This window comes from Macaca fascicularis, chromosome 15 (assembly GCF_037993035.2).
Source record: "Macaca fascicularis isolate 582-1 chromosome 15, T2T-MFA8v1.1".
In the NCBI taxonomy this organism is placed as follows: Eukaryota; Metazoa; Chordata; class Mammalia; order Primates; family Cercopithecidae; genus Macaca; species Macaca fascicularis.
In genome coordinates this window covers 43,609,047-43,623,587 of record NC_088389.1, presented here as the reverse complement: position 1 = coordinate 43,623,587, position 14,541 = coordinate 43,609,047, and the positions used below count along the sequence as shown (strand labels likewise).

General features: G+C 48.6%; 1 protein-coding gene across 23 annotated transcripts in view; it reads right to left on the bottom strand.

The window, feature by feature from the left end:
- The window catches only part of WHRN (whirlin), a 102,117-nt gene extending 88,721 nt beyond the window's left edge, over nt 1-13,396 (bottom strand). For 9 of the 23 annotated variants that reach the window (XM_045373718.2, XM_065530158.1, XM_065530161.1 and 6 more), the window contains exon 1: nt 12,071-13,396. In XM_045373718.2, coding sequence (XP_045229653.2) covers nt 12,071-12,688 — 618 coding nt within the window. In that variant the 5' untranslated portion in view covers nt 12,689-13,396. The remainder of the gene's footprint in view (nt 1-12,070) is intronic. The other 14 variants (XM_065530159.1, XM_074016711.1, XM_074016713.1 and 11 more) reach the window with 3 other exon arrangements.
- Between the last annotated feature and the right edge of the window lie 1,145 nt (nt 13,397-14,541).

Genomic DNA, 14,541 nt, shown 5'->3' with positions numbered 1-14,541 from the left:
AGAATTCCCAATATAAATGCATACACAGATGCACACAGAGTACTCTAATTGTCAACAAGTGATTATTTCTGGGTAGGTGAGTGGGTACAATTATTACTGATTTGGGGAGCATCTTTTGGTGTTTTTCCGAAGTTTTCAAGTTTTAAAAATTAAGTCCAGGCTCAGCGTGGTGGCTCACACCTGTAGTCCCAGAACTTTGGGAGGCAGAGGCGGGTGGACTGCTTGAGCCCAGGAGCTCAAGACCCATCTGCGCAACACGGTGAAATCCCATCTCTACAAAAGAAAAAAAAAATACACACACACAAAAATATACATACACACCATGCTGGGCATGGTGGAGCAAGCCTGTAGTCCCAGCGACTCAGGAGGCTGAGGCAGGAGAATTTGCTTGAGCTTGGAAAGTTAAGGCTGCAGTGAGCCAGGATCACACCAGAGCACTCCAGCCTGGGTGACAGAGCAAGGCCCGTCTCAAAAAAAAGAAAAACAATTAAGTCCATATATGTTAGGTAATTAAAATAAAGAGGCCGGGCACAGTGGCTCACGCCTATAATCCCAGTGTTTTGAGAGGCCGAGGTAGGAGAATTGCTTGAGCCCAGGAGTTTGAGACCAGCCTGGGCAACATAGTGAGACCTCATCTCTACCAAAAATAAACACAATTAGCCAGGTGTGGTGGTGTACACCTGTAATCCCAGTTACTTGGAAGGCTGAGGCAAGCAGATCACTTGAGCCCAGTCCAAACTGCAGTGAGCTATTGTCGCACCACTGCACTCCAGCCTGGCCAAAAGAATAAGACCCTATCTCTTAAAAAAAAAAAAAAAAAAAAGGCCGAGCATGGTGGCTCACGCCTGTAATCCCAGCACTTTGGGAGGCCGAGACGGGCGGATCACGAGGTCAGGAGATCGAGACCATCCTGGCTAACACGGTGAAACACCGTCTCTACTAAAAATACAAAAAACAAAAAACAAAAAACCTAGCCGGGCATGGTGGTGGGCACCTGTAGTCCCAGCTACTCGGGAGGCTGAGGCAGGAGAATGGCGTAAACCCGAGAGGCGGAGCTTGCAGTGAGCCAAGATCGCGCCACTGTACTCCAGCCTGGGCAGCAGAGCAAGACTCCGTCTCAAAAAAAAAAAAAAAAAAAAAAAAAAAAAAAAAAAAAAAGGGAGAAGTGGGGAAGAAACACATTTTAAGAGCCTAGACAAATTCCTCTATTCCACATTTCCTATGACCAAACAAAATGCCCCTTTAACTTGTCCAGTCTGTGACAGCAGAGTTGATGACCACCAGCCTTTGACATGAGGCCCAGGAGAGACCCTGCTCTCATCCTTGAAGTGTGCTGATCTGGCAGTGTGGACGAATTCAGAGACTCCGCCATTCAATGAGATAATTTCACAAGTCACCAGTTTATTCTAATGGGGGTTGAACTGAAGTCACAGTTATCTATCAGGGAATTTCCACACACAACGTACAAAATAAACACATGACAAAAGTCAAGGCATGGTAAGAGAGATAAGAGAGAAGAAAAAGAAAAAAAAAAATAAAAGGAAAAAGTGCCCAATGCCACCTCTGTCCCTGAAATCTAGTCAATAAAATGCATACAGTGTGCCCAGGAGAGAACAGAGCGCCCGCAACCTAGGTTTTCTCATCAAATAGCTACAAAGCCATTTCCACAAGGAAAAAATTCAGGGAGGAAACGCATATTTACTGAACTCCTGCTCTTGCTAGCACCTTGCTGGGCTGTATGCCTTGCTTCTCTGTTAGCAGCCAGCCGAGAGCCCTGGCAATGAGCATGCACTTTAGAGGCTGGAATACCTGGATTCAAATCCTAGTCCCGCCACCCCTGACCGTGTGCCCATGACGGGTTACCTCCTCTTCCAATTCTCAGAGTCCTCTCCCGGGGGTATGGTGAAGTGTCAGTGGGGGATTTATGTGAAACCCACACAGAGCTTGTGATGTCACAGAAGATTCCCAACGGTGGTGATATTTTTTAGTGCACTAAGTACTGTAAGCATCTTGTGTGTGTTATCTGTTTTGTACCTTCTACATTGCCAGGAAGAGCAGCATCTGGTAGGAAAACAGATCCCAACACAGGAGTTTGAACAGGGTAAATGATCATCAAATGTTCAGACCAACAGATGCACCCAGTGCTTTAATACATTATCTGCATAACCATCAGTATCCCCATTTTAGAGATGAGGAAACCTGAACAGAGAAGGTAAGTAACTTGTCTGCTATTTTACGATTATTCCCATCACAATGTCATTGAAGAGGAATCTGAGAATCAGAGAGGTTAGGCAGCTGGTTCAAGGCCCCACAGCTAGAAAGTGGTAGAGCCAGGCTTGGAAACCCAGGGCTTCGGAGCTCAGGCTGGAGCACTGCGGGGCATCCCTTCTCTCTGCTGTTGCGGCAAAGACGCAATCCCTCAAGTCAACACCACCTAGGTGTAAATCCTAGCTCTGCCACTTTCCACCTTTGGGATGGCCGGCAAGTGACAAACGCTTGGCGATTTTGGAAAACAAAGTGATGAGAATGATACCTACCTTGAACTTCACAGGGTGATTATGAGGCTTAAGTGAGTTTCTACACATCCACTGAAAACAGTGTCTGGCTCATTCTAAGCCCTCTATCCAAGGTTATTATCATACAATAAGCAACAAAGAAAACACCAAGAAATGCATTATCTGTGTCATGACAGAGGTGAGAAAGGCCATGACACTGGGGGGGGTTCAGGAGGGAAGAGCAGGCTCCTGGGGATAGGGACAGTGGCAGAGGTGAGCAGGCAGGTCCTCTGGAGAGGATGTACTGAGGCTGCAGCTAACAGGATCAGTGGGTGTCAATAGTTGGAGAGAATCAAAGCCTTACTTCAGAGGAGGGTAGGTTGCTTACTTGGCCACAAGTGGACACAACTTGGGGAACAGGACTGTCTGCAGGTAAAGATCAGAGCACGGGGAGCCCGAACACGAGGTTGAGGAGTTTGGCGTCTGCCCTGCAGCCTCCCAGCTCAAGAGCAGGGTTGTAGGCAGGGCACAGCTTGATGAAATACATATTTAGAGAGTGCACTCTGTCACCAGGATGGACATCAGACCGGTGGGCAGATGAGCAAGACAGGAGACAGACAGGCTGGCCAGGAGGCTACTGCAGTTTGGCAGTCCTGGTGGCGATGGTGTGATGGGGAAGAAAGAGGTGTGGTCTAAGAAGTGCTGGAGAGAAGTAAAGCCTGGAGAGCCCAGCCTCCCTGGGGCTGGTGCAATCTTCAAGTGGGAGAAAGTGGGGAACAAGAGCAGGGGAAATATCCATGATTTAAGGGCGAGAGAAAGCACCATGAGTAGGCAATTAAAAAATAGATAAATACACTAAAAGGAGGCACAGATCCTGTGCAGAGACAACAAGGCTAGACGATGGGTAGCAATGCAGACATCTGGGGAAAGAAGAATTTGAGGAAAAGCTGTACATGTATGTGGACCTGCGAAGCAGACTTAAAAATGTCAGGATTGGAAGGACTTGCAGGAGGAGAGGGGCTCAAGAGTCGGGGAAAATTTGGGAGAAATGTATGGTTCACTAAAGAGAAAGAGGAGGGAGGCAGAAGGAAAGAGATGAAGAAAAGGAAAAGGGTATACTGGGTCCAAACACTACAAAGGATGCCGCTCCTCCGTCTAGGGACAGGAGGATGGACGTGGCAGAAGGAAAATCCCTCCCTTGACTTTCAAAGTTTTCCTATCCACATGGGAGGTTCATTTCTGAAAGCTGGACCACGTTTCTTTTCTTAATCAGAAACCTCTTAACGAGACTTAGTACACCTTTTCAGATGTAGTTAAATAAATTACAGGGTTTTTTTTTTTTTAAGTGCAGACGCCCATGTTATCAAATCACCAATTTCACCTGCATTAATTGCTTTAATGGGCTCTAAAAACAGCCACCTCCTCTCCCACCTCATCAGGGTCTCTGGGGAGGCCATCAGGGAAGGTTGCTGGGAAACAAAGTTATGGATGCAGCTGATCCAGAGGACAATGCTGTCACACTCTGGGTCATGCAACTGTCTGGTATGCCACCCACATTGTTATAAGGCCTCACAGATAATCAGAAGGGATGGTGGGGGGAACACATAATTCTATTCAACCACTGGGCTTTATTACTGCTATAAAGCAAAAATGCCAATGCCAAAAGCCAGATAGGAGCAATTACATTTTTAAAGAAACTCTGTCAATGTGGGGATATTGACTACATTTAGTAAATGACTCTGCAATTCAAACAGCTACAGTGGATCACATGGGCCCTGAGTCCAGTATTTTCTTCCAATGGCACCTAAAAAAATCCAACCAACCAACCAACCAAACAAATACAAAACTAAGCAGGCATAACAGAAGACTTTCAAAGATAAGCGAAGGCTGTCCATACCATTTTTCATTACAATGCTTGCAGCAGGACCTCCCCTGCCATATTTTCCAGACTGTTGATGTTCAACAGCAACAATGACATGTTTGTGAGGAATATGGGCCAGGTTTGGTGGTAGGAGAGCTGAGTAACAGAAAGGCAAAGGGACCGGCCCAAGGTCACAGCCGAGTTACATTGTCAGATGAACCCAGGTCCATCTCCAAAACCCAACTCTAACCTCTTGGGTACATACCTCCCTTCCTCAGATTCTCTAGTATATCCGTTGACCGTGCACAAGTGGAATCTTGCAGCAAAATAGTTAAGTATGGGGACAGGAAAGTTCACCTCTCTGGTCAAGTCTTTACGGGGATAAACAGTGTTGGGGATGGAGGAATCCTAAAGGAAGACAGTGTTTCCCAAACCTTAGCATGGTTAAGGCTTGGCTGGGCAGTTTGTTAATTCTTAAGCAAGCTAACATTGTAAATTACCACTTCTAAGGCTCTAACACCCGGGTATTTGGCAATACCCTTTTTAATATCATTTTACTCTGTTCTTCCCTGCAGCCTACAGCTTTAGAATCCAGGAAAGAGGACATTTGGGGGCTTGTTTATGGAAGGCTGATATATTTGCTTTGCATTCAGAGTTGAGAGGATGCTGATATTAGGAAACTCAGGTGGAGAGAAAAAAAATCATGACGAAACTGGCTGCTAACTGAAGCAAAGCCACAGCCAATTTAGCAAAAGGAATACAAATTCTCAAACGGGGAAGGAGGCAAAGGTGCTGCGACTGAAAAGGAAGAAAAAATAAATCCATTTATGCATGCTCAGAGAATAAAGCAGCTTTTAAGCATACGTGTGGTTACTGGAAACTTGGCCTTCACCCAAAATGCTGGGCTTCTAGAAACCTGAACGGTTTTCTTTTTTGTTTTTTTAAAAAAAGAAAGAAAGAAAGAAAGAAAGAAAGAAAGAAAGAAAGAAAGAAAGAAAGAAAGAAACCCAAAAGCCAGAAGATATATCTCACCCAAAATTGGTTCATTGATTGCTTCAGAATGCATAAATGATTCTATTTTGGAATCAAAGACACAATCAGGCTGCTGAAATAACCCACTTCTGGGAATGTGGTTTGAAAATTAAGAGCAAAGTGACAAATGAACTAGCTGAAAGGGTCTCGTAGAGTGGCTCTGGGCTTCAGGGGATGAGAAAAGTCGTTGAGTATCCAGGCACAGACCACATTTTTTTTAAAGGCCTTACACTCGAATAGCAGAGGGTTCCGAATGTTGCTACACCTAGTAGTCATTTGATCCCCACAGCCACCTGGGAAGGAGGCAGGTGGGAGGTAGTTATGCCCATTTCACAGCTCCGAAGACTGAGGTTCACAGATGTCACATGAACTGCCCATGGCCACACAGCCAGCTTGGGGGTAAAGCACACACTAGAGCCTGTGGCTTTTTTCAGTGTTTCTGTCTAGCACCCACAACGCTGGCATACACAGACTTCCTTCAGATCTCACTCTCAGGAGCTGGGGAATTCTGAACTCACTGGTGCTGGATTAGGAGCAAGATCATTCCATTCGTTCAGCAAATACTCATTTATTTATTAAAGCACCTACTGTGTGCCGGGAGCTGGGGAGGCGTGAATGAGCAAGGCAGATCAAATCTTGGTTATCCTGGAGCAAACTTGTAACGGGGGAGGCAGACCATAAACAGACATAAAGAAATGTCCTTTTAGTAGTGACAAATGGGCTGCAGGACACTAAAGCCAGGTAAAAGGATACAGGAGTGGGCAGGTGGGTGTACTACTTCAGAGAGGGTGACAGCGATGCAGAAGCATGAGAATGTCACAGCACTTTAAATGCTGGGTGACCTGTGGCCATGGATGGGTCTGTATCCCCCAAGGACAGAGGTCATGTCCTGTTCATCTCTGATGTCCAAGTATCAGCCACAGGCCTGTGTGTGGTAAGCACTGCTCAGAGAATGCATGGATGCACGTCTCTACCCGACGATGGAACAGGCTGAAATACACCACTCTCCCTTGATATGTAGGTCTCAGACAGCACCCCCCACCCCCCACCACCAACTTAGTAAAGTGAAGTCTCTGGTTGGTTCTTAAAAGGCCCTCAAATGTCAAGTACAAAATGTGACATCTGCCATGCTTTCTAATAAGGGGACTGGCTGGCACTGTCTTCCAGGAGGCTGACTACAAAACCCTTGGGCTGGGGTCCAGGCAGGGAGGCCACTTGCTCCTAAACCCAGTGGGGACCTTGAGCTCCCCAGTTCCATCTCCTTAAGCATGACCCTCCTCGCCTGCCTGGTCCCCTGGGGAAGGTTAAAGGGAACAGGAGGGATAAAGCACCCAGCACATAGTAGGTACTCGTTAATGTCAGTCTCCCCTGTTCCCAACAGGCTTCCAATAAAGTAAAGTTATAGTGCAAGTGCAATGCAAACTACATACTCTAGGTGACAATGATGTGTCAATGTAGGTTCATCAATTGTTGATAATGGAGGGGGGGGGTTAGCATGTATCCACTATGTGGGAAATTTCTGTATCTTCTGCTCAATTTTGCTGTGAACCTAAAACTGCTTTAATAAATAGTCTATTGGAAAATAAATAACCACAAGTGCACTGGCCCCATGACGCTGCTTGCTGCAGCTGACACCAGGAATGCACGGAAAAAGAATGGAGAGAGAGTGATTCCCATTCTCTGCACCCTTTCCGCTTGCCAGGCTTTAAAAGTAAAAGGCCAATGTCAGCAGCACAAAAATCTTAAAAATCACCCCTACCCTGGGGCACAATTAGAAGTCTGTGTGAGTTCAGAGTTAGTATCAGATTCTTCCTCAGGAGTTTAAAAAAGAAGAAGTCAGTTCTGAAAGATTTGTATTTCAGCCTCCAGATACCTCCGGCCATTTAATGTCATTCTTTCTAATCAAGATTCTCTCGTCCTGGCTGAGGATTAGTCTGGGGTCCCTGAAAAGGGTAAACCAAAGGCTTCCCTTCCAGGTCATAAAACAACCTTGCTAGAAATCACCAGTTGGAGCCTAATCCCCTATGAACGCCTGCTTCGGTGCAAAGCCCTTTGCAGGATGGAGGGGGGATTATGATTCTGAGAAGACTGTACATGTGCTTCAAGCTTGAGCAGACAGGCACATGAGCGAGGGGCTGCAGGCACTGACAGGTGCAGGCAGGCTGTGTACCGTGGGTGCGGCTGAAGGCAGGCAGAGTTGGGAAGCAGCAACATACACACAATCCAATCGGTCGGGGAGGTTAAAGGATCACACTTATCTTTGCAGCTCCATCCAAATGATGAATCGATGGCAAGTAATAAACAATGCTGGGTTTGTCAGCAGAGGGGAACGACAGGAAAACAAGACACTAGTGCTGGTGTGGTTCTATATCTCTTTCATGTCCAGATTCAAGTCAGGAGGCAAGAATTTTCTATAAAAATACCGATTTTTTTTAAGGGCATTCTCTTCCACCCTACAAAATGCTTCTTTGATTTAAAGAGTAAATAACCAGAGGAAAGAGGATTTTGTCCTATCTAGGCATCATAATTTTCTAAAACCTTCAGCCTCAGCTTGAGCCAACTAAATATACAAGACTAAATTAAAGAAATGGACCCACTCAATGTACTGCATCACACTCTGGATATGCAGCAGCCACAAATCTACTCAGTAATGGGCTTATTAATAAGTGAGCTTTTCCACATGTCATTGCTGGCAGGATTCATAGGACCCAAGAGTGAAAGCAGGGCCAGAGGAAAGTCTGTGCACGCCATGGTGCCATGGTTTCCAAACGACACAGGAACGAGACCAGGGGGAGAAGCTACATTTCAGACACAAAGTTGGAAGTGGTAATAATTTGTAATGGCTTCAGCTAACCATGCACAATGGGAAAAGGACAATTGTGTCATTTAGAACATGCTGGACCAGATATAATGTCTGATATGAATATGGACAGATTCTTTCCAGGTTATTATGCAAAGGGAGAGAGGGTGCGATCGCTCTAATTAGATGAAAGTACCGGCAACAGTTTTTAACTTCTGGAATATTTCAATTCTAATATGCTCCTTGAATTCTAATATGCTCCTTGAATTTACCCATAGGGGTGCTGAGGCCATAAGGAAGCACCTACTGTGCAATTTTTATTGAGAGGAAACACACACATATGTGTACATATCTCAGCAGTACCCGGATACCCTGTGTTCTGCTACCCATGTAACCAGGAGATTCAGAAGGCAAGTGAGCAAGTGAATTTGATTTTGAATGCTCCCAGGGCAGCGCTGTTTGTGCCAGAATCCTACTGTTTCCTCATTTGCTCCGGAATAGCACCAGGGTTGGTGTTCATGGGTCAAGAGACAGCAGTCCAGCTCTCGTCAGTACAGTGTATAACCCATCAATTTCCTGATTTAGTAGGATGCTACGCGAGAGTGCCAAGATCCTCATCTCCCAATCCTTAGCCAACTTTCCTTATTCTGCCTTAAATGAAAGCCATTTCAAAAGAACAAGAAAACATCAGATTAGACATTCTAAATGCCTTCTGTGTACCAAGCAAATCGCAGACTGTCTGAGCTGGAAGGGATCTTGGACAGCTCTCGGCCCATCCACCCTGGAATGCAGAGAGGGTCGGTGACTTGCCCAAGGTCACATAGGAAATATGCAGCAGGGCCTAAGGCAGCATCCCTGGTCTGTGGACTCTTTGGCCAATTTATCAAGCACATTTGGCTGAAAACCTTTGAAAGGGTCTACTTTTTAATTATTATTAGTTTGGCTCCTGTTCATTCAAGATATTATTTCAAAACTCAAACATTTCAACATAATTGCAAATAGTACATGACTTGCCTTATCTGGACCTGTCACTGCTGATTCCTCAAGTGGGTTTCAAGAGAGGGGTGGAAGCCCCAATGAATATAGTATCAAATCCTCACTGAACTGCTTCAGGTAACAATAGATGCTTGATTTATCAGAAAGAGAAGTGGAAAAAACTGCTTGACCCACTCTTTAAAAAGCTGCAATGCTCCTTTATTCATAAACTCTTAGGTAACTTGATTCCTAAAATTTAATTTAATTTAATTTTTATTACACACGCACACACTGAATCTCTCTGTCTGGGAAGCTCAGAGGATCTGCTCCCCCTCAAACCACCTTCCATTGCAGGAAAAAAATAAAGATTGTTAAGACTGAAAACACATCTACTAAATGCAGTGTGGTATCCTAGAACAAAATAAGGACATAGGTAGAAAAATCGGTGAAATTTGAATGAAGTGTGAAGTCCAGTTAACAGTAATATACCTTTACCATAAATCCCTGACATGGTGACTCGCAGCACTGCAGTTTACAAAGAACGGCTCTCCATGGAGAAATGCTGGTTAAGGGCAGTCTGTGCCTAGTAGAAAAGCTGGGGCCTCTTCTGGCTCTCAGTTAACAGGCTTTTCGCTCTTAATTTTGTGTCAACAGTTCTCCAGGTGTTCTTTTAAACTGTCCCTGAAAGTACACGAGGAGTGCCATGGCCTCAGGAACTAAGTTCCGCCTCCTCCGTTTTAAATTCCACCCACCAAAGAAAAGGCTGTCCTCTTTTTCCCCTGGGGTTAATGTAACACAAAGCAGCCATCACTTTGCCCGTTGCTTCTGAAGGGTCCAAAGGGGTCCATGCCAGGCAGGTTATGTATCCCGCCACGGCTAGAAGAGGGGTGACCCTGGGGCAAGAGCTCATTTTGCCAATGTAGCCACTTCTGTTGGGAAAATGATAGTAAAGAGACAGAGCCACTCAGCTCACACAAGCTCCTGTGCCACAGGCTCCCACACTTCAAGGACAGCTCTGCTCTTATCAACCTCTCCCTTGCTGGCAAGGGTTTATTCTCAGGCTTCAAAAACTATGACATGGAGAGTTTAGGTTTTACTCCGGAAGCAGCAAGAGTAAATAAACGAGCTAAAGGCTGGTGCTGCTCTGAGTCACAGTTTAACAGCACCATGGTGTTGAGGGAGGTTCAGAGAGAAGATCTGGAGCAGGATCAATGAAATGGTGGTGGGGGAGGGCGGGGGTGGCAGGCCGGGAGCACTGCAGGTAAACTGAAACTCACAGCCAAGCAGCTTGACCCTTATGGCATGGCTGAGTCTGGGGTGCAAATGGAAGGGACACTCTGCGTTTTCAATGCCCAAGGTAACTGACAGTCTTTCCAAAGCCTATCACCTTATCACCTTGTGACCGTTAAGTTACCCAAGTCTTTTTAAATTGCCACTAAAATTGAATCCACATTTATAAATGATCATTTACATCAAGTATCTTTAGTGCATAAATTTATCATCTGGGAACTCCAGACCTTTTAAGGTCAAGGCTAATGGACTACTTCTTTATAAATACATGGAATGCTAAACAAAGGGAAAAGATTGATAGAGGGGGAAGAGGAATTGTTGCATGGAAACTCACAACGAGCTTTGCCCACTGCACCCTGGAACAGTATAAACCGATCGGCCTTTTTCCAGAAGCTGCAAATAAGTTTCAGAAAGCCTCAAGGGCTTCCTTCAAAGGGGTTGATGGGCTGGGAAGCAAATGAGGGAAGCCAACATCAGGTGCACAGCCAGGGAGATGGCTCAAGACTCACCTGGACACAGGTCACTGAATGGCACTCAGGAGGAAGTAGCCATGGGCCTCTGCTGCCTAGGAGTTTCCCAGGAGCCAGCAGGCCCTCAGCTGGAGTTCAAAAGACCTGTGCTGGTGGGGAGCCGGGGGGGCGGGGGGGGGGGGGCGCGTGTTTTACAGAACAGTCCAACCCCCTGAGAAGCATTTCTCTGGAGAAGCAGAGCATGTGTCATTGTCCCTTTTCCCCCAAACTCTTCACTTCTTGTACACAAATGAGGTGGGGGAAGGGGAAAGGGGGAAAAATGCCTGCAAAGGATCCATGAATCCACCCTGGACCCAACACTATCCATCATACTCCAGCTGGTTTTCAGTAGCCCTGGGCTGTGAGATCAGTGAGCACACACACTCCTTTAAAAAGCATGATTAAATCCCTGGAAGCTTGTTGTCATGAGGTTATATTTCTCAATTAACAGATGGCAGAGAGGACAAATACTCTCAGGGGCTGGGGAATTTATTTTTGACATTCAGGCAGGAGTCTCATTTCCAAAAAGGTTAGGGACCGCTTATTTGGTCCAGTGGCCCGATTTTCCAAGTGGAGAATAAGAGGTCCTGAGAGGGCAAATGACTTGCTTCAGGATACACAGCCTGTTCCAAAAACAGCGGCGTCAAGCCAGGGCACTGTGGATCACACAGACGGCCTCCTCGGGCCACTTAAGAGCTAACAAACTTTCTTTCAGGGAAAAAAACACCCACAGAATGGCAGCAGCAAAGGCCACCTAATGATGCCAAGCAGAGATTTTATCTCTTTTATTGCTCATAAGAATCCACAGCCCTTTTCACACATCGTAACCATACATTTGCTCAAGTATTTGACACTATCGCCTACACTAGCCTTTAAGCCTCACGAAGGCAAGGGTCATGTCTGTTTGTGCAAAACTACGTTCCCAATGCCTGACAGCTATTTGCTCTGTAAGCTATACATTCCTGTTTTAAAGTTAAAAACAAAACAAAACAAAAGGCCCAGAAAGGCCAAGTGATTCCCCTAAGGACACACAGCACGGAGTTACTGAAAAAGCTGTGCCACTCTGTCCATACTCTGCCCCAGACTCCTCTCCAAACCACAGCACTACCTTGACGGCCTCCGCGTGGGTCACCCGGGCCAGGGATTTGTCGTTGACTCGCAGAATCTGGTCCCCGACCCGCAGTCCTTCCTTCTCAGCTAGAGAGCCTGGTTCCACCAGAGACACGTAGATGCCCACGCCGTGCTCCGAGCCCCCACGGATGCTGAAGCCCAAGCCCTCGTGGGCCTTGGCACGCCGCAAACTCACCAGGCGCACCTCCCCGGGCCCCGCGCCGTCGGGGCCGCCCCAGGCGGGCTGCCTGTAGGGGGTGGTGGCGGGCAGGTAGAGGCCCTCGGCTGTGTATTGGTCGAAGAGCAGCTGGTCGGAGCGCGGGATGACCAGACGAAGCATGGGCAGCAGGCGCCGCTTGACCGGGCTGTCCAGCAGCACGCGCAGGGTGCGCACCAGGTCGAAGACGTTGCGGCGCGCGTGGTAAGCGTTCAGGCAATGCGTGAACTGCTCCCGCTCCGCCTCGCTCAGCAGCGCGGTCAGCGCCTGGTGCAGCTGGCGCACGTTGGCAGAGAGCAGTCGCAGCCCCGAGCCCCCGCCGCCGCCCGCCCCGGTCGCCGACCCCAGCGAGCCGGTGGAGGACGAGCTCACCGACAGGCCGTCCAGCGGCGCGTTCATCTCCACGCCAAAGCCCGGCCGGGCTCTGGGCGCGCGGGGTGTGGGGGGTGCCGCTGTCCTCGCGGGTACTGGCGCGACAGCTGGATCTCCGGCAGCACGGAGACGACGGCTGGAGCCTGGGTTTGTGGAGCACAGGTACAGTGGCTGGATCCCAGGAAGTCGCGGAGACCGCTGCTAGAGTCCCGGAGGCGCGAAGACGGCGGGGGTCGCGAACCTGGAATCCAGGGGACGCGGAGACGTCGGCGAGTTCCTGAAAGACACAAGAGTTGGCTGCTGGAGCCCAGAGGTGGCGGAGACTGCGGCTGGAGTCCGGGGGGCGCGGAGTGAGCAGCTACATTCCGGAGGGCACGGAGACGACGGGTGGCTGGAGACCGGAGGCGCCGCAAAGCTGACCTGACCGCCCCGTCACACCATGCCCGGGGCTCCCCCAGCCGGGCCGCCCGTTCCTCTAGGGCTGGGGGACCCCAAAGTCAGAAGTTGGGACGGAGGGCGCTCTAGTCCCAGAGCAGTCCGGGGAGTCGCAGTCGGTGAAGCCGCGCGGGCGTCCGGCAAGGGGTGCGGGGCATGCCCGGGGCAGTCCCGGGATGCAGCCGCCCGGGGAGCCTCCGCGCCCCTGCGCCGCGCGGCCGCGAGCCTGGACTTTGCGAACTGTTGAGCCGCCCGGGCCGAGTCTTCCAGCGAGTTCCGACGCCGTCGCGTTGCCAGCCCGGCCCGGGCCCCGCCCCCTCGCCCCTCCTCCTGCCCGCCCCCTCCCCCCGGGCTCCTCAGGAAATGACGTCCCGCCCGGTGCGCCTGGCCGTTGCCTGGAGACGGGGTGAAACAGTCCAGCCCCAGGGAAGAAAGGGGTGAACGCGGGGGTAGTGATGGAAGGAGCTCCCGCGTCCCCTACCCCACCTGCAGAGCCGGGAGCGGGGCTCAGAAACAGCGCTTTTCGGCGTTCGCAGCGAGTGCCGGCCCCAGGATCGCTTTGGAGCGATTAGCCAGCTAGCTAATTCACAATTCGGGGGTGAAATCGTCAAGTTTTTTGTTTGTTTGATTTTCGCTTCCAAAATACTGGGCACTTCAGTCTCAGTTTTCTTCCTTACAGTGTGTGGCGCTCCCCTCCTGAACGCGCCCTGACATGACAAGTTCAAGGGTTTACGTGGACGGTCGTTGGCCACCTACTGTGTGCAAGAGACGAATACAAGCAGAGACTGCTGTCTGCCGGAGCCAACTCCGTGGCAGGGATGGATCAGACTGGACCCCTTCCCAGTCTCCATTGCGAGGGAAAAGCCACTTTCAGAAATATTATATAAAGTGTACACCCCACGCTCGCACACACACATACTAATGAGCGCATATAAAACTGGTGAAATCTGAGTAAGGTGGGTGGATTGTATCAATGTCAATGTCCTGGTTGCCATCGTGTCAGCATGGGGGGAAACTGGGTGAAGGGCCCATGGGCTGTCTGTGTATTATTTCTTACAACTGCATTTGGATCTACAATCTCAAAATAGAAATTAAAAATATACATATTTGAAGTGGCTTGAAGAAAAACTCTTCTATGCTCTCCCATCCCTAGGCAAAATGGGAAGATACACTCAGGTGTGCCCTGGAGTCTATCATCACCCACCCAATCCCCCAAATAAGATCTAAGTAAAAGCCCTGTGCTTTTATTCCAAGGGGGAGCTTCATAGTGCTACACACACACACACACACACACACACACACACACACACACACACCCCTACCTCACACACATCCCTTCCAACCTGAGCTGCCTCTCCTAAGCTACTCTCCTATGTATTTTTCCTAAATCTCTTCCAGGATTTCCATTGCAGAGCCAGCTGACTTCTATCCAGTGTAGGGCAAGA